The sequence below is a fragment of the Populus euphratica genome, unplaced genomic scaffold (assembly GCF_000495115.2).
Source record: "Populus euphratica unplaced genomic scaffold, PopEup_1.0 scaffold386.1, whole genome shotgun sequence".
NCBI classification, from domain to species: domain Eukaryota; kingdom Viridiplantae; phylum Streptophyta; class Magnoliopsida; order Malpighiales; family Salicaceae; genus Populus; species Populus euphratica.
In genome coordinates, this window is record NW_011500206.1 from 61,227 (window position 1) to 87,466 (window position 26,240).

General features: G+C 30.5%; 3 protein-coding genes across 6 annotated transcripts in view; 2 read left to right on the forward strand and 1 right to left on the reverse strand.

Moving 5' to 3' along the window:
• LOC105112031 (uncharacterized) overlaps positions 1-2,077 on the forward strand; it is a 33,066-nt gene extending 30,989 nt beyond the window's left edge. The window contains exons 2-5 of the mRNA XM_011007581.1: positions 12-205; positions 301-334; positions 627-1,240; positions 1,635-2,077. Of these exons, the coding sequence (XP_011005883.1) occupies positions 12-205; positions 301-334; positions 627-1,240; positions 1,635-1,934 (1,142 nt within the window). The 3' untranslated portion in view covers positions 1,935-2,077. The remainder of the gene's footprint in view (positions 1-11; positions 206-300; positions 335-626; positions 1,241-1,634) is intronic.
• Positions 2,078-10,411: 8,334 nt separating this feature from the next.
• Positions 10,412-15,428, forward strand: LOC105112017 (DAZ-associated protein 1-like). 4 transcript variants are annotated; one of them, XM_011007558.1, is made up of 14 exons: positions 10,413-10,591; positions 10,724-10,923; positions 11,008-11,103; positions 12,336-12,401; positions 12,480-12,545; positions 12,701-12,786; positions 12,899-12,944; positions 13,121-13,175; positions 13,460-13,536; positions 13,717-13,852; positions 13,937-14,064; positions 14,147-14,251; positions 14,821-14,988; positions 15,103-15,428. In XM_011007558.1, the coding sequence occupies exons 3-14, from the start codon at positions 11,062-11,064 to the stop codon at positions 15,163-15,165; spliced, it is 1,038 nt and encodes a 345-aa protein (XP_011005860.1). In that variant the 5' UTR covers positions 10,413-10,591; positions 10,724-10,923; positions 11,008-11,061; the 3' UTR covers positions 15,166-15,428. The 4 variants fall into 4 exon arrangements, with proteins under 4 accessions (XP_011005861.1, XP_011005860.1, XP_011005859.1 ...); XM_011007557.1 differs by having other exon boundaries at positions 11,014-11,103; XM_011007559.1 differs by lacking the exon at positions 11,008-11,103 and having other exon boundaries at positions 10,412-10,591.
• Positions 15,429-18,762: 3,334 nt separating this feature from the next.
• On the reverse strand, positions 18,763-21,535 carry LOC105112018 (Remorin family protein). The gene is made up of 4 exons (XM_011007561.1): positions 20,909-21,535; positions 19,764-20,118; positions 19,302-19,383; positions 18,763-19,173 (listed from the first exon to the last, which is right to left on the reverse strand). The coding sequence occupies exons 1-4, from the start codon at positions 21,438-21,440 to the stop codon at positions 18,967-18,969; spliced, it is 1,176 nt and encodes a 391-aa protein (XP_011005863.1). The 5' UTR covers positions 21,441-21,535; the 3' UTR covers positions 18,763-18,966.
• Positions 21,536-26,240: the final 4,705 nt, after the last annotated feature.

Here is a 26,240-nt window from a genome sequence, read left to right on the forward strand (position 1 = left end):
ATCATGTGCAGGTAGGGTGGAAAGACCAGTTAAGGAATCAAAAACTTTCTTATCATTTGCTGGACATTTAGACAAGCGTGTGGATTTAGACAAGAATATCAAGCATGGTGATAGCAGATACTACAGTGCACTCTCTGTAATGGCTGCAAAGGTAGCTTATGAGAACAAAGCCTTTGTCGAAAACGCTGTTAGAAATCACTGGAAGGTAAATGGTGTGAAAACTATTAAATTTTATGCTGCAACTCCTTCCACAGACCCGTCAATCCATGAATTAACTAATGATTACAGTTGTTTTTGCAGATGGAATTAATTGGATACTATGATTTTTGGAATGGTAAGAAACAATCTTATTGGGAAAATTATTTCGACAGTCATACATGCGTGTATGTGAGAACTTCCATCCATAACTGGACAAGATCCATGATCACCTGATCACATTTTCACTGATGACTGTCCAAAACTTTCTTCATCATCATCTTATTCTAACCATTTTGCACAAGTTCCTTTCCTCCAGCATCTTTGAACTTCCTTTTTCTCCATTAACCTTGATCAAATGCAGACAAAACCTTCATTTTTTTTTCTCGTCGCAAATCACTAGATAACAACGATCAATGGTGTGTCTGCAGATTTTCAACAAAAACTTACAACACAAGGCTTCATGCTTCATGATAAAAATGCAGACCCTGACATAATTGTCGTGGCCTTTAGAGGTACGGAAGCCTTTGATGCGGATGCATGGTGTACTGATTTTGATATCTCCTGGTATGAGTTTCCTGGCATAGGAAAAATTCATGGTGGCTTTATGAAAGCATTAGGTTTATCAATGACCCAAGGCTGGCCTCGGGAATTTAAACAACGCGCCGATGGCCAACCGATAGCTTACTACACTATAAGAGAGAAATTGAAAGAACTTCTTAAACAAAACGAAAAGACAAAATTTATATTGACTGGTCACAGCATGGGTGGCGCAATTGCAATTCTCTTCCCAGCTGTTCTAGCAATGCATGAAGAGACAACGTTATTAGACAGGCTGGAAGGCGTGTATACATTTGGTCAGCCAAGAGTTGGAGATGGGGAATTCAAGAGTTTCATGGAGAGGCAGATGCAAAAGCACGGGTTTAAGTACTTCAGATTCGTTTATTGTAATGATGTGATTACCAGGTTGCCCATAGATGATTCGACATTTCTTTTCAAGCATTTTGGTACATGCGTCTACTATAATAGCTGTTATTATGGGAAGGTAAAATGCTGAAACCTCTTCATGCAAGCATCAACATATACACAATTATGCACGTTCGCCACTACACCAGCTATAACAAGACTGATTTTTAGCATTATTTTGAATGTTGCAGCTGCTTTTTTTTTCCCTTTAAGAAGAAGAAATATCACTCTAAACATAGGGCACGATGTCTTTTCGAGAAATTATCATATTGTTGTTCGTGTTTTATGGCATTCCATGTCAGCATTACCGTCATAAATGCTTCACAATTTTACCAACAGTAAGCTCAAAAAAAGAATTACACAAATGTGGCATCCACCAATAATAATTTGCAATGAAACTTGGCAATACTGTTAAAATTCATCTTTGTTGTGCTGCCTTGAAATGTTCATGAACGTGAGTCCTTTCAATGCAGATAGTTTCAGAGGAACCACACAAGAACTATATATCGGTGTTCGCTGCTATACCGAGGTTTCTAAATGCATTATGGGAGCTAGTAAGAAGCTTCATTTTACCCTACAGAAAGGGGGCCGATTATAAAGAACCTTGGTTGCTGATACTGGTTAGATGGTATGGACTGATACTCCCAGGTTTGTCAGCTCACAATCCACAAGATTACGTTAATTTAACACGGTTGGGACCTGATACTATATACCATCGTCTTCAAGACCCAAAATTTGGAAGTGTCTCTAATTCGGATGCAACAAAAGATTGATCATGGCTGATGGTTTATTACTTCAGAGAAGTTGATTGAAAGAAATAGTAATCGTTCTTCATATATACATTCTTTTCAACATATGAATTGTAAATTAGTTTGTATTTATGACAATAAATTTATAGTATCTTCTTATGATCAAAATAAAACCAAGAGGTGATTGTGACACCTCAATTAATTCTTTAAGATTTTTAAATTAATAATCAAGTAAATTTTAGAAATTTTAAAATTTATAATATTTAAATGGGTGATCTTTAGAAATAAATTTAAATTCTGATTAATTAAATTATATTTTTTAGAATTTTTTCAATATAACTTTTATAATTATTAGATGGTACTTGCTTATCTTTGATTCTTTATGAAATTATTGAATAGAGGTTCTAGCATTTTTTTTCCCCCTTCAACTCTTTAAAATTATAGGTGCTATGATAATAAATTTTTAACATCTTCAAAAAATTAAAGTTAATTTATTACATGGTACAGGCTAAGACACAAGCATATACCTCGCATTTTTTATGGAGACCTGAGCCCTCTGCAGTAGACAAAAGCCTTATTATGTATAACCGATATAACAGACACCTTTGACCTATCCTCTCTCTAGAATACTATAGCTCAGCTAGCTATCTGTCATGGGTGAACATTTTTTTTTTGTTCTATTTTTATTAATAAATAAACTGAGAATTTTTATTTTTAAATTAAAAAAAAAACCGATCAATTTCGGTTAATTGAAGTAAGGAATCGGGAACAACCTATTCAATGAAACTATTGAGTGTTGGATTCCCTGCTGCGAATCATCAAATTAAAAATAAAAAACCGATCAATTTCGGTTAATTGAAGTAAGGAATCGGGAACAACCTATTCAATGAAACTATTGAGTGTTGGATTCCCTGCTGCGAATCACTTCATTCTAATCTAGAAATAGCATATTATCCCCAACCTAAATAATAGGAGTAATAGCTTAAAAAAATATTATTATTTTTTCTAAAATAATATAGAAGCGCGCGCTCACGCTAATAAATAAATAAATAAAACACTGGTAGGAAGGAAGAGTGAGCAGACCGGCGTAGTGGATGGCCATGGAAAAAAAGCTTGATAGCTTCAATTTGATAGGTTTCAGCGCGCTCCCGCTAATAAATAAAACACTGGTAGAAAGGAAGAGTGAGCAGACCGGCATAGTGGATGGCCATGGAAACAAAGCTTGATAGCTTCAATTTGATAGGTTTCAGAGCTTTAAACAAAGTGTTCCCATGAGATTGGCCTAACGGGAAATGGAGATTTAGGAATGGAATTGACCAAAATAAAGAAAGATATACCTTAAAAGATTGCTAGATACCTTTGTTTTTAATCGAGACTCCGACACTTAAAACTGGAAAAGACTAAGAACAGACAGAAACCAGAGAAGGGGAGATGTGTGAGATTGAGAAAAAACTTGGGGAAGATGGGTGGCTGGGTTTGACTTGCCAAAGTGTAGCAGAAAAGTTTATTTTTATATTATTTTTTAGTGGATTAGACTTGCGTAGAATGAGATCGTCTACCTTTAAACCACCTTTATTTGATGAAAATAATAATGCTTATTGAAAAACTAGGATGATGATTTACCTTCAATCTACTATCTATAAAAAAATAGATCTTATAGACACAAAAAGATTGAAGATAGCAGACTAGGAGTGAGTATGCCAATGGAGTCAAAAAGTTATTCTCCATAGATTCTAAAGCTATTATCATTTTATATTGTGCTACGAATATAAGAGTTTAATAGGATATCATCTTTAGGGATATTTTGCATGCTTTAGATATTATTTATAAAGATATAAATCAAGTTAAAAAATATAAAATAAATATGAATGTACATCAATATAAATTTTTTAAAATGCTTTCAAATGAATCCATTACTAGTACTTTTATTAAAATTACTACTATTAGTAATACTTTAGATGCTCTTAGTAGGACTTGCATTAGTGTCAATATCATAAGTAAAAATTTTATGTCATCGCTAAAAATTTAGAAAATTAAGGTGATAGCAATTTGAAAAATCAAGTATCTCATCAAACTTTCATTGAAGAAACTCATCAATTATTTGATGACATATGAAATTACAATGGAAAAACATGAACAAAAAGAAAAGCCAAAGAAAATTTGGCATTCAAAACTATACATCATGTTAAAAACCATGATGATGATGATGATGATAAAATTGAGGAGGATATTTTACTAATCATAAGACAATTATGAGACATCTTAAAAAAAAAAGACAAAAGATTCTCAAATTTCAAGAAAGATGTGAATAAAAAAGATTAAAGCAAGGAATTTTTGTATTGCTTTAAATGCAATAACAAAGGACACATCAAAGTAGATTGTCCATTTCTTTAAAACAAAAAACATAATCATCATAACAAGAGAGCAATGAAAACTATATAAAGTGATGATTCATATTCTAGCTCTAGTGATGAAGAAAAGCATATGGCAAACATGTGTTTTATAGCCATTAAAAGCAAAAAGGAAATACAATCTTTGGATGATGAATGCATCCTTTCTTATAATAAAGTTATATAATGCTTTTAAGTCTTTATATGATAAATTTAATAAGTTAGGATCTATATATAGTTCATTGAAAAAGATTCAAGAAAATCTAAAAAATAAAAATAATGATTTGCTTGAAAAATATGATAAATTAACATAAGTAAATGAATCATTATGTTGTATTGCTAGTTATTCATCATCATTCGAAGATTTGAAAAATAAAAATGATACTGTTAGAAAACAAGTTGAAAACTTACCTTTAATTTTAGCTAAGTTTACTTCTTCCATAACTATTCACCTTAGTGCTACAAAATTAGATATATATTATAAATACTACTGATAATAAGCTTGATTAGATTTATGGCCCACGCTACCTTGCAAGTTGAATCAAATTTTTTCTAATGTAAAAAATGATGTTAAGATGATTATAATATTTTTAAAAAAATGAGAAAAATTTAGGATCCAAGTTATTGATTCAAATGAGTATGATAATCTCGATTAATTTAATAACATAATTAAAAAAAAAGCAAACAACTAAAAAAACCAAAAAAAAACTCTAATGACCATTAAAAAAAATGAACACTTGTCAATATTATGAAATAATACCCTATAAATATTCTAAAGAGGTCTTATCAATTTTATTTAATAACAAAGAAAAAATTAAATGAGAATAAGATAACATCACTAAGAAGAAAGTGAATAAAATTCAAAGCTCATTTACTAGTAAATCAAACATAGTAGGATGAACTAGAAACAAAATGTAAAAAGGATAAAAAAATCTAACTCGAGTCAACATATCATATTCATGATTTTGTCTTAAGACTATGATATCCTTGTATAAAAAAAATTGAATAAAATAATAGAGTTCAACTCTTAAGTAAACTAAATAATGAAAGGTAAAATTTAAAGAAAAAAAATCAAGTCAACTCATGTTAACTTGGTAAAATTTAAAGAAAAAAATCAAGTCAACTCATGTTAACTTGACTAACCCGCAACTTGAAATATGAGATTAGGATAATTTCATAAAAAGAAAAGAGAAAAAAAATCACAAAACTCATAGCCCAATAACCTAATATAAAAACATGGAATAAAAAAATTATTTTTAAAAAATAAATGTTAAAAAGAAAAACCCGATCCAACTTGGGTTATCAGATCAAGATAACCTCATAAAAAATAAAGTAGAAAGAATCACAAAGCTCAAAGCCCAATAACCTAGTTTTGAATTATAAAATTGATAAAAAAATTAATTTTTTTTTTAAAAGATGGAAGTTAATTCGAGTTAATTTTCAAAACTAGTAATTTAGGTTTTGGGACCGAGATTACCTCATAGAAGAAAAACACAAAAAAAAATCACAAAGCAAAATTTCTAATCATAAAAAAAATAGCAATCAAAACAATAAAAACCGAATCTAGTATAAAACCTAAATGAAAGAAAATAATGAAGGAACTAAATTGAAAATAAAATAAATTAAGAAAATGATAAAAAGAATAACAATCAACAGAATGAGGATCAAATTAGATGAAAACTATAATGAAATAAAATGCATAGAGATGAAATTAAAAAAATAAATTTTAAAAATCATTAAAAGCAAAACAAATAGTAATCAAATAAATAAATACCAAAATTAATATAAAACTAGAGAACACAATTGATATCTAGAAGCATCGGTGGAAATTCAAGGCTATGAAAGGGAAAAGAGGGGAAAAAAGAAAACAGTTCATTAGAGCCTAATCGTTACTCTATCAAGCACAAGCACCTAATCATTGGGAAAAGGAGTGTGTCATTTTCAACATCATTATGGAAAATGACTTTTAACCACTAAGAGGTGCTGCATCTTCCTCCCAAATAGCACCTGCGTCTCACACTCAAATGTTTTGTTTTTTAAAATATATTTAATTTATTAAAAGTCTAAAGTGTTCCTCAATCAAATTGATAATAACTAAAAAGCCATGATGAAACGATGAAAAAAAGCCTCTAGATGTCAAGTTTATTTTTTTAGCTTTTAAAGTTAATGTAGTCATTTAACTATACATATAAAAAGTTAAAAGATTAAAAAACCCTTGGACCATAACCTTAGAGTTTTCGCATTTAAGAGTATTTAAAATATTTCATTATGCAACCAAAAAACAAAATGATTGATTTGTCTATCATCAATGTATAACTGACAAATAGACCCCATCAAAGTAATCATTTTGCCCTTAATAATTTGTTAAATTATTTTGGTTGAGAAGGGTAAAAATATAATTTTATTATTTCAATCAATAATAAATTATATCTTAGTGCATAATGAAACCTGATCCCTTTTATTTTTAATTATTTTTATTTTAATTTCCAGTTTCTTAAGGTTGGATTTTATAGACAAACTTCTTGTTATTTACTCGTCATTAGCCTAAAGAGTTATGTTAGATGCACAACCTTTGTATTGTATCAGATTTAAGATGCGTTTGATATTGTGGTAGCTTTTGTGGTTGTGATGTGAAAAAAAATATTTTTAAAAAAGTACATTTAGTTGAAGTTGGTTCGGTAAAATACATGTTTGGTTAAAATTGTGGTTAAACAAAAAGTAGTTTAATATGTTTGGTTAATAATACTTTTCAAATTGATGTTATAAAATAACTAAAAAAACATATATTAATATTGATGGTTTTTAATTAAAATATTATAGATTTAACTACTGTTATTATATCATGAAATAAATAATACTTTATATAAATATTTTTTATTGTTTCATTAAACTATCTGCAATTCTATCACGTACGAAATTCATCTGAAAAGGATTGCAGTTCCCATAACTTCCTACGAGTACAATAACATTAGGTAAAATATTATCATGAACAAAATTGAAATTGCGATGAAATTCTGCAAATGATATGTTATCATGCGATTTTCTTCTGATGTAATTATATAGTGCCCTTGAATAATATTAAACACTAGTTTTTTGAATAAAACACAATATCTTATAAAATTTGTTTGGAATTTTTTATTTTACTAGGTCAGAACCGGTCTAATATATTTAGGTTTGGGCCGGACCTGGTTCGACCCCTGAACAGTGAAAATATTTTCCACTGTTCACTTTACAGAACAATGCAAACAGGAAAATACACAAAAAAAGAAGAAGAAGGAGAAAGAGAAGAAAAAGAAAAAAAGCAAGTTATTATGTGTGGCAATAATGTCTGCTTGGCAGTTGAAATGATGAAGACTTGAAGGAGTTGCTTGGCAGATGGACAACAGTCCTTATTTTTCATTTGTTTCTGCTCTTTTTCCTTTTTTCTTTCTCTTATACTTTCTAGTAGAATAGTTGAGGTTTTGGGAAGTTTCATATTCCTCCAATGAGTTTTTTTCTCTTCAAAAATATATATTTTTGTGGCTAAATTGGTTTTGTCAATGGATAATTAAAAAACTAAGGTGATCTACTATTTACAAAGCTCAACTTTTTTGCTTTTGTTAAATCTTAGATACAGCCTTAATTTATGATGGATCCCACTAAAATAAAATTGAGTTTTAACTTAACCAAACATATATTTTTATGGCTTACTCTTAACCTTACATGTGGTCATATTACTAAACAACCATTTAGAGTTAAATGGATGTATTGTCTTGGGTTAAAGTTCTTTTATACAAAGGTTTGCATATAAAAAGTTATTTGTCAATTTAATAAAAATAATCACCATCTAAAAATTTATATCGATGGTGTGCCCACTAAAATTAATTAAATAAAAAAGAGAAAAAATTCTTAGTTAGCAAATTTCCTAACATCTCTCTCTTATTGTTTAACGATCAAATGATGATTTAAAGAAAAAACAATTGAATTAATTTAGGTTATATTTGGTATAATTTTTACAAATTAATTTAAGTTTTTCTTAAGTTTTAATTTATAAATAATTATTTGGAAATAAATTTTAACCGAAATTGTTGCAAAATTTTGATTTAGTCAAAAGTTAAAACTTTTGATTATGAATCCTAACTTACATATATTCTTTAAAAAAAAAGTTAGTTTTAACCAAACATGCTTCTAAATTAAAATTATTTTAATTTATTTTTTATAAAAAATAAATTCTAAATTATTAAAAATCATAGTTAAAAAGTCATGCCAAAATATATATATAAAAAACTTATTTCTTTTTTTTTTTTAGCCTATAGAGATCATATTAGGTCATGGGTTTCAGCTTATAGACTTACCAAATACCATCGCAAGCATATACAATTAGCTCATAACTAGGTCCATACAATTAAACTAAAGCTTGACCTCCACTCCCATGAATAATTAAGTAACAGGTTGCAAGTTAGGTTCTGGCCTAGCGGTGGGAGGGGCTAATTAAGTAACAGGTAAAGGGTGTGGATGATTCTTTGTTCACTCACAAATGCACCGTGGATTATAACAGTAATTCACAGTGCTTTTTTCTCTTTTTTTTTTTTTCAAAATTACTTTTTTCTCTCTCTTTCTTTTTTTTTTTTTTCAAAATTACTTTTTTCTTTCTTAATTTTCATCTTTTTTTTTAATTATCTTTGTTGATTTTACTTTTTTAATATTGAGTTGGTTAAAAATTTTATTTTTAAATTTTTTTTCCTTTAAAATATTGTAAATTACTAAGATATTTTTCCATATAGTTTTTCTATTTTATTTTTTTATTTTTTAAAATTATTTTTGTTGATTGTATTTTTTTAATATTAAGTTGATTGAGAATTTAGTTTTGTAATTTTTTAAAAAACATTATTGATTGCTACAGTATTTCTTTGCATGATTTTGTTTTTGTTTTTGTTTTTTTGATGATTTTCTCTAAAATTATCTTTTTTATTTTATTTTTTAATATTGAGCTGGTTAAAAATTAAAGTTGCAACATGTGAGAAAAATACTGTAACTTTCCTTGTAAATTATTGTAAATTGCTATATTGTTTTTTCCAACATGATTTTTTTCCAGTTTCTTTTGTGTTTTCTTTTTTTGTAATATTTTTTTTTAAATTATCTTTTTCACATTTATTTTTTTAATATTAAGTTGATTAGATAAAACTTAATCATGTGGGAAAAATATTGTAGCTTTCCTCACAAAACATTGTGAATTGCTAGAGTGTTTCTCAATAGTTTTTTTTTCTTATGATTTTTTTAAAATTATCTTTATCAATTTTATTTTTTTAATATTGAGCTGGTTGAGAATTATAATTATAAATCATTACAAATAAGGTTAAATCATGTGAGGAAGCATTGTAGATTTCATCACAAAATACTATGAATTGCTACAGTGTTTCCAACGTGATTTTTTTTTTTTGGTTATTTTTTCTAAAATTATCTGTTGATTTTTTTTTAATATTGAGTTTAGTGAGAATTTAGCTTTGTAATTTTTTTTCCTCTTTAAAACATTGTGAATTGTTGAAGTGTTTTTCCATATGATTTTTTTCAATTTTTTTTTTTTAAATATTGAGTTGGTTAAAAATTATAATTATAATAAAGCTACATCATATAGGAAAAACATTGTAGCTTTGCTCACAAAAAACTGTGAATTGTTACAATATTTATTTAAATGATTTTTTTATAATTTTTTTAAAATTATCTTCATAGATTTTATTGGAGAAAACAATATATTTTTCCTTACAAAACATTATTAATTACTACAATGTTTTTTCTCATGGGTTTTTTCTTCTAAAATTATCTTTGTTGATTTTTTTTAATATTAAAGTGATAAAAAAATTAACTTTGTAATGTTTTTTTTGTACTTTTTATTAATAAAAAAATTAAATTATATAGCAAAAACAATATATTTTTCATTATAAAACATTATGGATAGCTATAAGTTATTTTGTTCAGTTTCTAAATTTTTAATCACTAATATAATTTTTTTTCTATCATAAAATATTAATTTTATCATCTTTTTAATTTTTATTATTTATTTAATATTAATTTATAATTATAATACTATCAAATATATTTATTTTATAAATATGTTAATGCTATTTCATTAATACCCAATAAAAAAATAAAAAACTAAGGATTTATTATTATTATTATTATTATTCGATCCGAAAGCTGTGGAATCTTTAGGCGCGTGCGAGAGATATAGAGAGAGGGAGAGAGGAGGGTCACTCAGGGAGGGAAAGAGGAGAGGAGATCTGAAATATTAGGGTTTTGAGAATCAAGACCCAGGTCAGTGAGCGTGTAAATTCTCTTGATTTTCTTCTTTATTTTTATGTGGAAAATTTATGGTTGTTTTAGCAGAAGAGGAAATGGTGATGTTTAATCGTGAGAAAGAGGTTATTGTATGCTTGTTATGTGCAGGAGCGACCACCCACGACAGCGAGAGGAGAGATAGAGAGCTAAGATTTCCTTCTTCTGTTTCTTTTGAGTCTTCTAAGAGAGCTGTGAGAGAGAGCTAAGATTATCAGTTTCAATTTTAGGGTTTCTCTTTCCTTCCTTTTCTTCACCAAACTGCAAGGGATTCTGCTTTCGACTCGTTTCAAATGAGCCAAAAGCTTGTGGTTAGTTAATTGTTTTAAGTCATGCAAATTTATAAAGTTTGAATCTTATTATTATTATTATTATTATTATGTGTCGCATTGGAGATGTAGATTCTGGGTATTCCATGGGAAATTGATACCGAGGGTCTGAGAGAATACATGAGCAAGTTTGGTGAATTAGAGGATTGTATTGTTATGAAGGTTAGCCTCTTTTTTCCCCACCCAAATGTACAAGCTTTATGCTTATGCTTCTCTCTCTTCTTCTTTTTTTTTCCTTTCTCTCTTCCGAATCCGTGGCTAATCTTATATTGTGGGCTGTAATTATTACTGGCCCTGTCATTCTCGTATCTGATTTTATGTAATCATACCAGTATTAAAAGGTTTGTTATTTAAGTTCGATTTTATCCAATCCTACTAGTATTAAAAGGTTTGCTAAACTTTATTTTTTTGGATGGCTGGATGCTATGGGTGGAAATTTTTCTGTTGATTTTCACTTTATGGCCACATGCCTTGTGTGACTTTGCTGTGTCCATATACTAGCAATTTTCTGTATGCATTTCATTTTGGATAATGAGTGGATCCCAACCCAAAGAAAGATGGCTTCTCTAAAATATCCAGTTTATGGTAGGAAATGTACAAAGTTGGACTAATGTGGAAACATTGGGAAATTCGGTTTATACCTGTTATTTCATCTAGTTTTTGGTTCCTAGTCTTATTTTATTAGTAGCCATGGTTGGGGCTTTAGTACCGATGCATAGGACCTCTAAGATCGAAGACAGGGTATATTTCGTCTAGATCCTATTTCTTTTAGGAGGACCAGGATTTCATCGTACATTGCTTTCCTAGCCTTTCAAGAAGCCCCTAATCTATTCTATCAGTATCACTAGCAAGCTAACATGCTAAGGCTGGCACAGTGTTAGAAGGCACAACAGAAGTGCGGACTAATCTGATCATGTACATTAGCCCTAGAGAGAGTTTTGTCTGTTCATATAGTGTAGGAAGGTGGGGGTAGCTTCTAGTTTCAATCTAGTTATACAAACTTTGTGGCATCGCATTGGACCAGTGGGCATATTTTAAAACCTTTCTACAGCATCTGAGGTCAAACTACTGTTTTGGATTGGATAGATTACTCTTTATCTGTATTTAGTGCTCTTCTTGTTTTCTTAAGGTGCAGCTTATCATGAATGAATATCAAATACCATTAGTAATTGTTTGCTACAATTAGAAGCTGTAGATGGGAGAAAGGGAGAGATGAAAATAGACACATAGCATGATATTTGGACATCGAGACTTCTTCAAGCTTGTTCTGCAATGTGTATTATGCAGTGTTTTTTCTCATACCAACTTATTTTCTATCAGTGTCTGAGAGAGCACAATTTGGTTAGTATATTTTCATTATTGACAGTGGTTCTTTTATACTTTTCCATGTTTAGGAGCGGTCATCAGGTCGATCTCGTGGTTTTGGATATGTGACTTTTGTGTCTGCTGAAGATGCTAAGGTATTTCCTATGACTTTATTTCTGTTCAATTCTTTGCTGCTTAAGATTGTCTGTGTGCTGAAATCTTGTTGGCTGCAGGCTGTACTATCAGGTGAACACTTTCTTGGTAAAAGAATGCTGGAAATTAAAGTGGCTACTCCAAAGGTTGGCTGTAAAAATCTCGAACGAATTGGCTTGTTAGTTAAAAGTTTTGAGATATTTCCCTTTGTTTTGCTTAATATATAAGACTGCAATATAGGCACACTCTACAGGTACATATTTTCTCATATGATAACATGTCTTGTGTTTTGTTTTGGCAGGAGGAGATGCGAGCACCAACAAAAAAGGCCACAAGGATATTTGTGGCCAGGATTCCACCATCTGTGACAGAAACTACTTTTCGAAGGTAAATATGTGTGATGGTGGTCAGTGTACTTGTTTCCTTTCAATGCTAAACACGTTTCCTGAAGTTTGATATGGAATTGAACGCAGGCCATGATATGTTTTTCCTTTTGCAGTCACTTTGAGAAATATGGGGAGATAATTGACCTATACATGCCAAAAGTAAGCTCTCTCTTTTTATATTATTGCATGTAGCAAACATATTTACATGCATCTCTGCATGTGTGTGCTGATGACCACACTCTGATTCATGCCATTTTGTGTCTTCAGAATTATATTTTTGCAATTGTTCCTCTGGTTAGAAACATTATATTTTTGTCAATCAATATGTTGTGCAGGATCATAGCTCGAAAGCACATCGGGGAATTGGGTTCATCACATATGCAAGTGCAGGTCATACTATTAATGTGCCTTAGGATTATTTTTCCTTGTGCTATCAAGACTCAGTACATTGCATTTAATTCGGTTACTATGTTACACAAGAAACTTGTATGATTATGTGGTGTAGTGACCTGTCAAACTATTGAACTTGTTTACTTTATGGAGATTTTCATCTTTTGTGGTTTGTCTAGCAAATATGTCCTTAATGATTCCTAAAACTTCATGGAGATGTGCTGGATGTTGAAGAATATTTCTTTAATGCAAAATACTGAAATGGATCTTGTCTGTTGCTACAGATTCTGTGGACAGCTTGATGGCTGAAACTCATGAATTGGGAGGCTCTACTGTAGTTGTAGATCGAGCAACGCCTAAGGCAAGTTTCAGCTGTGCTATCTTTCTTTTGTCTTGTGGTTGGAAAGGAAATTTTTTTTGACTTGCAATTACTGTCACCTGTAGTCTCAGGATATCTCATTTCCAATACATTTTAAGAATGCTTTAAATTTAAATAAATAGATATGCAGTTAATATCAACAGTGTAATGTTATATTATCAGGAAGATGACTTTAGGCCTATAGCAAGAACAGCACCTGGAGGATATGGTGCATACAATGCTTATATTTCTGCAGCTACTAGATATGCAGCTCTTGGTGCTCCCACCTTATATGATCATCCTGGACCATTCTATGGAAGTAAGTACCAATGGAAATTGGTAATTTTTGCAAATTAGCAAGTACTCTTTCATCATGCAGTGTTTTTTTTCCCTGCTGGATTAGGAGGGGAATCATCTAGAGGAATGGGCAAAAAGATCTTTGTTGGAAGGCTTCCTCAGGAAGCAAGCACTGAAGATTTGCGCCAGTATTTTAGTAGATTTGGCCACATAATAGACGCATATGTTCCTAAGGTAAGATAAGGATATTTTTTGTAGCACAGTTCAGAGCGAATTTCATCCAATTATTCCACCTTTGCATGCTTAATGGATGCAGGATCCCAAGAGAAGCGGCCATAGAGGTTTTGGATTTGTAACCTTTGCTGAAGATGGTGTAGCAGATCGTGTATCTCGAAGATCTCATGAGATTTGTGGACATCAGGTATTACTTGGAACATTCCCTTTACCTAGAGTGTTTGTTAATAATTGATTTTTCATTCAGAATAAAAAAGATGTAAGCAGAAAGGGCTCATATTCTGAAGGTTTTTTAATGAAGATGTGTGAATTGGGAAAGCATTTCTGATGCTTAATAAGTCAAATGAAGGGTTTTATGCTCTTTATGTTGGAGGCGGTACTGACATTTTTGGATTTGTGAGATGCTGAAAAGTAGTTTTTGTATGTTAAAGAAATATGAAATTTGCAAGCTAGATTTTATGACTGTTGTATTTTGTACACCAGTCAACCAATTATTGTTATTAATACCTGAAAAAACAAATTATCAGTAAATGCACGCATCAAGAGTCTTGCCTATTACATCTTGGAGCGTGATTCTTGAATAATTGATACATGGATGTGTGTTGTGGTGTTTGATTCTGATCTTTAGGCATGACATTGTGATGTACATTTGCATGCATGTAAAACCTTCGGTAATAAGGACATTTGGCCCCGTGGAGAAAGCTGAGGCTTCAATTATTGCATAGCATGACTTTTTGACTGTAATTTCCTGAGCAGGTTGCAATAGATTCAGCCACACCTATTGATGATGCTGGTCCAAGTGGAAATTTCATGATGAGCGCTCCTGAACCTTTTGGGGGTTATGGTGGTCCCATGCGCAACTTTGGCAGGATGTATGGAAGCCTGGATTATGATGATGCGGGTGCATACATGGTTCCTTCTAAAGTAAGTCTGAAGATTGTTGAATCCTTTTATGGTGCTCTATACCCATAAGAATTAAAATGCTTGATAGCTGAGTTTCTTTTAGAGCTAGCAATTTACGAAACATTCCTTTTGCAGTGGGGTTATGGTATGGGGAGTGCAAGGTCTTCAAGAGCAGATTGGAGGTACAGGCCTTACTAAACAGAATTGTGGCCCAGGAAAACTAGGATTGCCCATAGGCTAGTTGTGTATCTTGTGGATTGAAGTTTGTTCAAATAATATTATAGTTGTTTAATGTTGACATTTTCTCCTGCTACTGAGAATCCGGAACTTTTGAATCAAGTGCCGAACTGTTTTATATGTTGATTCTGCTGGCAAGTACTTAAATAGGATGTAGCAAGGAATCCACAAGATGTGGGATTTGTGCGCCGTGTAGTCAAGAATGGGAATTCTCCTTGTGACAATCCTGTTCTTTATTGTCATTATTATTATAACATTGCTGGTCTAACATTTGGAAAACAATTGTTTTAACTCGTAACATTAAAAAAAAAAAAAAACTAAATCAGCTCAATATTTTATTGAATATTGAAATGGTGTAAAGATGAGATTGTTCTTGCCAAAAAAAACTAGCTTAGCATACAATTGAGGGCAGGATTGGATTGTTTTTTTATGGGTTATATTTGTCATTGAAAGAATGATTAGAAATAAAATGATTTGTTTGTTTGTATTTTTTTATTTTTTTTATTATTGTAGTATAAATATTAATTTGCCCTGTAGGGCATGGGGCATGGATTTTTAACCTTTAGGTAGGGAATTCTTGTCTTAAAAAATAATAATTAAACAATGAAGTTATAGTCATGATCTTAGGAGGGGAATGTATATATATCGAGGGATTTTTTTATCCTTTAAAAATTAATCGTGAAAATATAAGATTATCATTGGATTTTGAAAAGATAAAATTGTATGTAGCGGTGTTTTTATTAGTATAATATATTTTTGTTGTATATTTTAGGTGGGGTCATGGATAATTAAGAGTATATGTGTGTGTATTAAAAAATGATTGGCATGAGGTGCCATTTATACTAATCGGCTGGCATGTGCAGTGTTAGAGTATGTTTGGTGTTGCGGTAAATATTGTAATTGTAATTTGAAAAAATTTGTTTTATAAAAAATATTTTTAGATGAGGTTAGTTTAAAAAAGTAAGTGTTTGGTTAAAACTGTGGTTGCAATTAAAATTAAAGAAAAAATAGTTTAATGTGTGTTGGTTAAAAATGTTTTTGAAATTGAAGTTATAAAATAATTTTTTAAAATATATATTAATATTGATGATTTTAAATTTAACTATTATAGAATTAATTACTCCTATTATATCATGAAATAAATAATACTTTATATAAAATATTTTTTATTTATTTTATTAAACAATTTATAATTCCATTACGTATAAAATTTATTTGATAAATTATAGTTTTTATAATTTTTTAAGCGTGCAAAAAAATGTATGAGCAGTGCAAGTAACTTGAACAATAAATGAAAAATAGCTTTTCTTTTGCGTTTTATTAACTGCGTTTCAATCGTGAAAACTGTGTGGGACCCATATACAGTAAATCAATTTTTTTCTTTACCAAACGGCTGCAAACTGCGTTTTAATTAAAACGCAGCCGCAGCCGCGTAAACCAACATCATGTTAAAACAATACTAAACCTTGCCTTTTAAGACGGCATTCGTTGCTCTTCGTTATCCCAAGCATGGTGGCAAGGTGCGTGTGCCGAGATGACATGTGGAAGAGCTTCGGTAAGAGAGGTTTCTCTTCCTTTTTCCTTTCTGCTCTCTCTTTTTAGAAAATCATGATGTCCATTGCAAAAAAATAAAAAAGTATAGTTATTTGTTTGTTAAGTTAAATTAGATTTTTATTTTTTTTAATTATAATATATTTGATCCTGAATTATTTATTAATTTAATTTTTTTAATTTTATTTGTTTATAGTTGATTTTTATGTTAAATTTGGTTTTTATTTTTATAATTACAATGTATCTAGTCTTGATTTATTTATCAAGTTTTTTTTTTCAAATTCATCCATTTGCACCTAGTTTTTATATTAGATATGGTGCTCATTTTTAATTATAATGTATATGATCTTGAATTTTTTATTGAGTTAATTTGTCTTTGAATTTTATCCATTGACATTTTATTTTTATATCAAATATGGTTGTCATTCTTTGAATTATTATTTTTAATTTGGTCCTCATTCTTTTAATTATAATATATCTGGTCTCGATTTATTTATCAAGTTTTTTTTTTAAAAAAATTCATCTATTTGCACTTTTTATATTAGATATAACCTTCATTCTTAATTATGATGTATTTGGTTTTGAATTTTTTATTGAATTAATATATCTTTGAATTTTATCCATTGATATTTTATTTTTATATCAAATATGGTTGTCATTCTTTGCATTATTATTTTTAATTGTTCTAATCCTTTTCTAGATTGAAATTGTTTTTCAATTTCATCTCTTATAATTTTATTTTATTTTATTTTTGTGTCAAATTTGGTTCCTTTTTTTTTAAAATATACATTTTTAAAATCATTTTCTTTTTTTTTTAAATATACATTTTTAAAATCATTTTCTTTTTAAATTTATTTTTAAAAGTTTATCCCTAATTATTTTGATTGATTTTGAATTTTACATTGTTATTTTTTCATATTAGATTTTTATGTTGTGATCCAATCTCATGATATATGTTACTAAATTATAAAGGTTGAATTGGGTTGGTTTCAGTCATTTTTCATTGTTTTTTTTTTAAATTTTTATTCATCATCATTAAGTTTGTTTTCAATTTTTCCTTTCAATTTAAGATTTTTGTTTGTCCTCAATTTTTTTTTCTAAGTAAGGTTTTTATTCTCTTAATTGCTATTTTTTTATTTTTTTATTTCATCATTAAAAATTTTAATTATAAGGATTTGGTCTCCTAGATTCTTCTTATTGTTTATAAGCTTTGTCCATGAGTCAATCATGGACAATAATTGGATCATGGGTCGAGTGAGTTAACTTAAGTTAACTTAAATTAATCAAAATTTTTTATTTTATAAAAAAAATCAAAATAATGCTATTTTAAAAAAAAACAGAAGAAATAGTTAACATGTTTGACTAGATTTTTCTCAAGCTAATTGAACATGAGTCAACCCAAGTTTTTAATAGTTTTATACTTGATCAATTCTCCTTTAGTTTTATATTTTGACATCTTTACTTGGTTTTACTGGTATTTTGTTTTTTAATTTTTTTTATTGTTTTTTTTCTTCATTTTATCATTTTATTTCATTTTGATTTCTGAGAATTGATAATTATTATTAGTTTTAGTTTTTTTTGGATGCTAACGCATCTTAGGTTTTTTTTTTTTTGGTGTTTTGTTGAAAATATAAAACAGCACTTGAGTAATTTGTTTTTGCGTTGTAGAAAAATTATCCAGCTCGTGGCAAAATACGAGCCATCTACCTCGTCTCAATTATTCGCAGTCTTTTGTCGGCTGTGGTTGTATAACTGCTGCAAGAAACCTTGTGTGCCTCTCTGGTTTGACTAGAATTTTGAAATGTAAATCAAAGGTCCAATTGGTTCCTACGCGAGAATCCTTTCCAAAATCGTTGAGGAAAGGCTAGAGTTGTGTGATAGAGATCCCATGATATGAAGTTGCTGCCGCCAATTTATGAGCTGAATTATGGTGGATTTTAAAGAAATCAAATAGCCGGTGTGGGGCGACTAATTAAACATAGGTTGAAGAATGTTATCCCCTCCTTGGTTCCAACAGGCATATTAGGTCTCTGGTACTGTCCGCTTTCTGGAATTTAAGATAAAAGAACTTGAAAGTCTGCAAGTTTCTAGTTTCTACATCATTTGTAAAAAGGAAGATAGCAAGAGGTTTACAAAATTTGAACTGGGAAACTCCTGGAAGAGCTTCCTGGCACAAAGGGATGCATCACTACTGGAAACAGTGCTAGAAATTTAAAAAGCATGGCAGGTAAAGCAACTACCCAAGGAAGTCAAACGAGAACGCTTATGGAAGAGCTTGATCTTGTGGGATTTCTGGGAAACTTGTTGGTCCTGCCTGATTGACATCGAGCTTCTCATTTCTTCAGCTTTCATCTGAGCAATTCTTAGCTTGTTCATTATTTTATCCATTGATGATGATCTCTTCTTTTCCAGTTTCATCTGAAGGAACGAGTTGTAATTAGTTAGCACCATATGACGAAATTAAATGAAAAATCTGTGCTGAAGAGTTCCCTAATTATTCTTGATGATCTATGACAAGTTATGTTGACCACTTCAAATTATATAACCTCGAGTTTTCGTATTGCAGCCTCTGCTCTTGCTTTCTGCAAGTTCTCCCATGCAGTGATCTTGGCTTCCTCTCTTTGCAACCTGCATCAAGAACAGTTGGTATTTGGAAAAGTAATAATAGGATAAAGAAAACATGTTTGCCTATAACTGCAAGCTTCAGGGGAAATGACAGCTCAAAAATGTGCACATGCTGATCGGAAAATTCTTTAGATATCTTAAAAAACACAGCTTCCATGGTCAACTTCACCTGGTCTCCAACAATCCTATACATGTCATGACATATTTTCACTAGGCAGTAAAGCCGACAGCCAATCTAATTTTGTAATCACTTGTTTTTGTACAAAATATATGTTGGGAATCAGAGGAGGGCTTTCTAAACCGGAATGGACTAGCAGTGGTGTGATTTCAAGATTTATGTTCCCCGCCCATATGCGAAACAAAATGATGCAAATGGAACGTACTTTGAAAAGTCTGATACTTCCTGTGAAATATCCCAAGATGAAGAGTGAGCATCAGCAGCATTTGGATTGAATTCCTCGACATCTGGCTGTCCCCTCTTAATTCTGCGAGAACCAGGCCTTTTGGACCACCTAATCACGGTGGCTCTTTTATCTACCTGGACTTCCCTGATTTCCAATTTAGCAGGATGGTCACTTTGTGGCTCGAGTACAGGATCTGTTGAGGGAGGAGAAGAGGACCTTCCTCTACAAGAAGAGGGGGTGCTACCCTCAGGGCTCATTTGTGTTGCCATATCCCTTCTTGAAATGATACGATCAACTTTGTTGTTTGCATCATCAACGCCTTTGGGTTTCTCATCTGAACATTTAATCAGAAAAGTAGTATGTGAGTAGACAATCATGCAACATCTCAACACACAGGGATATAGCAACCATGAGAACGTTCTGCACAAGATAGCCTCTGAACAAGCACATTGGTTTTTCCTATAACTGTTCCTCAGACAAAATGCATGGCAAGAGTTTTTCAAACGACATGTTTGCTATATCACTATATACACAGACAACTGATTAGTTTTCCAGACATCTGGCAGATGCATTCTTATTCAGTAGTATTTAGCCTGTCTGTATCTGCAATTTTTTTTTTCTCTTTGCACTTAACAGATACAAGACACCATTTCCACCTGGTCATCTTGGCCTATTATTTTCTCATGATGCTTGTTATTTTCTTCTCAAATACAAGTCAGAAATAGAAAACGGGAATTATTCATCCCACCCAGTTTTCATTTCAACATAGACAGCCAACTCTGATGACAAGGTAAATCAAATATTCTAGAAGCAGTTTGCTGCCCATAACATTTCCTTTTGAAAACCAATACAACAAGGTCTAACCATAGTCATCAAAGAAGTAATTATACAGTGCTGCAAGTTATTTGTCGATGTGTGATCGTACCACCATCATTAATATGGGTCTTAAACCTGAATCCAGTGGTCTTGGAAGACCTAGCTTATTGTAAATTCTTAATGTCTCAGTTCCTTGTTCGATAGGGGTAGTGATAATTATGTGACATTCCTTCAATAAATTCATGATTATCATTGTAAATTGTCAAAATCTACTTTTCGAATGCACAAAAACACAATTAATGCCCTACCTTGAGAGCTGGAAGATGAAGGTTCGCTCGCCAAATCAGACCGACTAAGAGCACTAGCCAAGCGTTCCACATGATCTTGCCCGCCTCCACCTCCACTTCCACTATAATGAGCACCAACCCCATTAGGCATCAAGACTCCAGTTGAAAACGGAGAATTCAGCATGAAATTCCTCCCAATCCCACCATCAAGAACCCCCATTGACGGTGAACAATTATGATAGTAACCAGTCCCGGGAGGCAGATTAATAGGCCCACTTTTTGACTTGGCACGCCTTGGAGGATGGCACTGAGAACTTTTAGCAACGCCATAGCCCAAAACTGGACTACATATCCACCTCTCTGCATCTTCCCATTTAGAAGGCAAAGCCCTGCCACTATAAAACGGAGTCAAAGCACTTATATGCCTCCTGCCGCTGCCTGATGATGGGTGTGGAATCCTCTCTGAACTCCATCCTTTATTTTCTTGATATCTGGCACCTCCTGGACTAGGAAATGCACCTAAACTCTGGGAAGATATTAGATTCTGCTTCATGCTTCTGTTAAAGCACGAATGGTGAAGTGGGTGTTTGCCTGTTAATTAGGGGCTAGATGGCTTGCTATTACAGGTGTTTCCTAAGCAAGGATGAATGTCTTACAGTTAAAGTGCTTTTCTTTTTATTTTTTTAAAGTATTCTTTATTTATATTTTTCAATACATTTATATTAAAAATAAATTTTAAAAAATAAAAAAATATCATCTTAATATATTTCTTTATAAAAAAAACACTAACCGACCATCAGCAACCGCAGACAGTACATGCTCTGTTACATTTACAGCAGATGTTACTGTGTAGGATTTTGTCTTGGATATCCACGTAACAGCTGTACTTTGTTCTTGCTTTTACTGTTTCAACAATGTGGACAAGACTTGAGTTAAAGAAGGAGGCATATGTTTTCAAGAAGCGGCCATCTAATGGGGTTGGATCTGGGAATAATTGCTCCGATGCGGACGAAGTTTGTATTAGTGATGATTTGATTCGAAATCTTTGTTGAGCAGATTGACAAAAGTTCATCGCTTTATGCGTTATCTTTTACTTCCATAAATCAAATCTCTCTCACTCACCAAACCACAAGCCACACGTACGGGTTTTTTAATATAAAACAGAAAGTGATTTTATATATATATATATATATATTATATAAAACAGAAAGTGATATATATATATATATATATATATATATATTATTTTCTTGGTAATTTAATGAATTTATATGATGGGCTCAATCATAACTAAATCCCATTTGCACCTTCCATGCCCTTACAGTATGTTCATAGAAAATTAATTACCTTTTGGATTAATCATTGTACTAAACCATACATAGGGATTATAAGTTATTTCTTTTTGTTCTTCTTGTCTACAATTATGTATGAACTCAAAACTTAAAATAAAATGGAAGATATAGATGAACAATTAGCTAGCCAGTCGTTTTATATTAGGATATCTTTTTGTTTTTTTAGTCACCTATGAGTGGTCTATGTTAAAAAAAAAGAAGAAGAAGAAAAACCCTTCACAAGTTAAAACTAATTTAATTTATCTTTCTGCAGCAATTAAAAACAAATTGTATATTTCAAACTAAAAGAGTATTGAAAGTATTACTTGTGAGATTTGAATTACCCAGTTGTAGAGCATAGGATGCTAAAGGGCAACATAAGCGGCTAAACTTATATGTAATTGGTACTATTATTTTGATCTCATTGTTTCTGAGTTAGGTGCATGTCGCCTTTACACTAGTCAATAGCTAGTATAATGAGATTTACGGGAGTAGTTGATCGTCATTAAGCATTAGCTGTCGAACCACAAGGAAAATGCTTGCATTGCATTATACACAGGGAAGCTTAAATCATTGGTTTCTTTCTCTTCAAATTAGCACTCTAAACTTAGAAAATCTGTTTAAAAAAGATTAAGTAAAATAACATGTTTCACCTTGTTGTGTTTTAGATGCACAACATCCACTAAATATTGTATTTTTGAAATGCAATAACTACATATTGTGCTTTACAAGCACATCATTAATTAAATATTGTATTTTTGAAAAATAACAACTTAAGATTTTACACTTTATAAGTATAATATTAAATAAAATTTAATAGATCGAACACCAACAATATACAAACATTTCATAAATCAAACCTAACCTAGTTTTTAAGCATTCTTTGATATTTTTTTATTAAAAATCCATCATTTTTTTTACTACCTTTCCTGTCACCATATTTGTTGCCTCTTCAACCCTTTTTATAATTCTATAACTAAGATAAACATACTACAATGTTATTAATTTGTATTTGATTTTGTTTAAATTAAATAATTGTTTAGTTTGAATTTAGAATTTGTGATGAATTAATTTGTATTTGTTTTATTGAATCAAATAATTTAGGGTTGATAAATTAGTTATGAATATAATTGTGGTAAATTAATTTGTATTTGTTTTATTGAATCAAATAATTTAGGGTTGATAAATTAGTTATGAATATAATTATGGTTCACTTAATATAATTGAACATGAAAATAAGTTAAATTAATTATTTCAATTAATTATTTGTTGCATTTAATTTATGACAAGTTTTTGAATTAGGGATTTTGTATATATTATTGGAATCGACTAATAATGTAGTTAAATACACACATGTTCATGTAATAGAGTATAAATGCAATTGAATTATAATAAATTATATGTTCTATTTAATTGTTGATAAGTTTATAAATTTTATATTTTCTTTGAATTATATTAAAAATTGAGATCATATTATAATAACAGAAAACAAGTTTAAAAATCATATATCCTAGTTGTAGGAGGCACATGTTTGATTTCCTTTATATCCTAGTCTCCCCTTTTCAAATTAGAGGGTAATGAACATACCAATATTCATAATAGTAAAAAATTAAGATTGTTGGCTAAGGGCTTTCTTGATTTTTTATAATATTTATAATAGTAAAATTATCTTTTTGCCCTCAAGATAAAAAAAAAGAATAGGTTGTTGCATAAGGGTGTTTTGTTTTGTTTTGTTTTATTTTTTTATTTTCATGTACAATAAAATAATACTTTTAGCCTAAGAAAAGATTAAAAAAAAAAAAGCTTGCATCTGGCGTGTTTATTAAACCCAAGTACTTTAGGTCTGGCAACTATGTCAAATCCAAGATACTTGGATCTCACAAACATACTAGATTCGAGTATCATAGGTTTGAGGATTACACCAGACTCAACCCCGTTGACTCAAGCCACTTGGATTTGACAACTACATCAAACTCAAACACTTGAGTTTGACAACCACGTCAGATCCAAGATAATTGAGTTTGACAACCTTACGAAAACCAAATATTTTGGATTTGACAATCGTATCAGACTTAATAACCATGAGTTTGGCAATTGCGCCAAATCCAAGGTATTTAGGAATGCTAAACTCATGGCGTATGAGTTTGACAAATACGTCAGATCTAAGTAATTTAGGTATGATAATCATTTCAAATCAAAATGACTTGGATCTAACAATTATTAAATTGAATAATTTACTTTGAATCATCTTTCATGCAGTTTAATTTGAAACTCGATTTGGCAAGGTGTCGGGTTGATAGGTTTCAAGATCAAATTGTTTGATTTAATTTAATGATATTGTCAAAAAAAAAAATTCATACTCAACATTTTTTTTAAATTAAAAAAAAAAATAGAAGGGTTGATAAATTAATTATGAATACAATCAGTTATGGTTTACTTAATATAATTGAAGATGAAAATAAGTTGAATTAATTATTTCAATTAATTATTTGTTGCATTTAATTTATGACAAGTTTTTGAATTAGGGATTTTGTATATATTATTGGAATCGACTAATAATGTAGTTAAATACACACATGTTCATGTAATAGAGTATAAATGCAATTGAATTATAATAAATTATATGTTCTATTTAATTGTTGATAAGTTTATAAATTTTATATTTTCTTTGAATTATATTAAAAATTGAGATCATATTATAATAACAGAAAACAAGTTTAAAAATCATATATCCTAGTTGTAGGAGGCACATGTTTGATTTCCTTTATATCCTAGTCTCCCCTTTTCAAATTAGAGGGTAATGAACATACCAATATTCATAATAGTAAAAAATTAAGATTGTTGGCTAAGGGCTTTCTTGACTTTTTATAATATTTATAATAGTAAAAATATATTTTTGCCCTTAAGATAAAAAAAAAAGAAAGATAGGTTGTTGCATAAGGGTGTTTTGTTTTGTTTTGTTTTATTTATTTTCATGTACAATAAAATAACACTTTTAGCCTAAGAAAAGATTAAAAAAAAAAAAAAGCTTGTATCTGGCGTGTTTATCAGACCCAAACACCTTAGGTCTGGCAACTATGTCAAATCCAATATACTTGGATCTCACAAACACACTAGATTCGAGTGTCATAGGTCTAGGGATTACACCAGATTTAACTCCGTTGACTCAAGTCACTTGGATTTGACAACCGCATCAAACTCAAGCACTTGAGTCTGGCAATCACGTCAGATTCAAGATAATTGAGTTTGACAACCTTACAAAAACCAAGTGTTTTGGATTCGACAATCGTATCTGACTTAATAACCATGAGTTTGGCAACTGCGTCAAACCCAAGGTACTTAGGAATGCTAAACTCATGGCGTATGAGTTTGACAAATGCGCTAGATCTAAGTAATTTAGGTATGATAATTATTCTAGATCAAAATGACTTGAGTCTAACAATTATTAAATTGAATAATTCACTTTGAATCATCTTTCATGCAGTTTAATTTGAAACTTGATTTGGCAGGGAGTCGGGTTGGTAGGTTTCAAGATCAAATTGTTTGATTTAATTTAATGATATTGTCAAAAAAATCTTTATACTCCACATTTTTTTAAAATTTAAAAAAAAATAGTCCGACCTAGACCGAAGCACGAGTAAATATACTAGTATATACTATGAGGTCAGGTTACAATAATTGATTTCCTTGATATCCTTGACACAAACAAATGAACTAAATCTCATTGTATGAAAGGCTCACCTAGGATACACGAGTGGCAGCGACACCAAAGTATAAAATAGTATATATACAATGTGAAAATTGGTTTGTGATATGCAGATTACGCACTCATAAGATAGAGTAATTTAGCATCTCAAATCACTGTATACTGAGAATGCAGTGCAAAGAAAGTGAGATCCATCTCAAGTTTTCCATTATTGTGGTTCTTCATACCCATTATTGCTAAATTTTAGACATGAACGTCATCCACACATAGGGCAAAGGAAAAATGAAAAAAAAAATAAAGACTTGACTAGAGCTAT

Bases quoted from the DNA above. Each gene is read 5' to 3' on its own strand.
- LOC105112018 (XM_011007561.1), bottom strand. From the start codon at position 21,440: ATGAAGCAGAATCTAATATCTTCCCAGAGTTTAGGTGCATTTCCTAGT. The intron at 19,384-19,763 runs GTACGTTCCATT...TTCTTGATGCAG, and splicing joins GAAGTATCAGACTTTTCAAA to GTTGCAAAGAGAGGAAGCCA. The intron at 19,174-19,301 runs GTTATATAATTT...TCGTTCCTTCAG, and splicing joins CTGCAATACGAAAACTCGAG to ATGAAACTGGAAAAGAAGAG.
- LOC105112017 (XM_011007557.1), top strand. The intron at 13,176-13,459 runs GTCATACTATTA...CTGTTGCTACAG, and splicing joins CATCACATATGCAAGTGCAG to ATTCTGTGGACAGCTTGATG. The intron at 14,252-14,820 runs GTATTACTTGGA...TTTCCTGAGCAG, and splicing joins ATGAGATTTGTGGACATCAG to GTTGCAATAGATTCAGCCAC.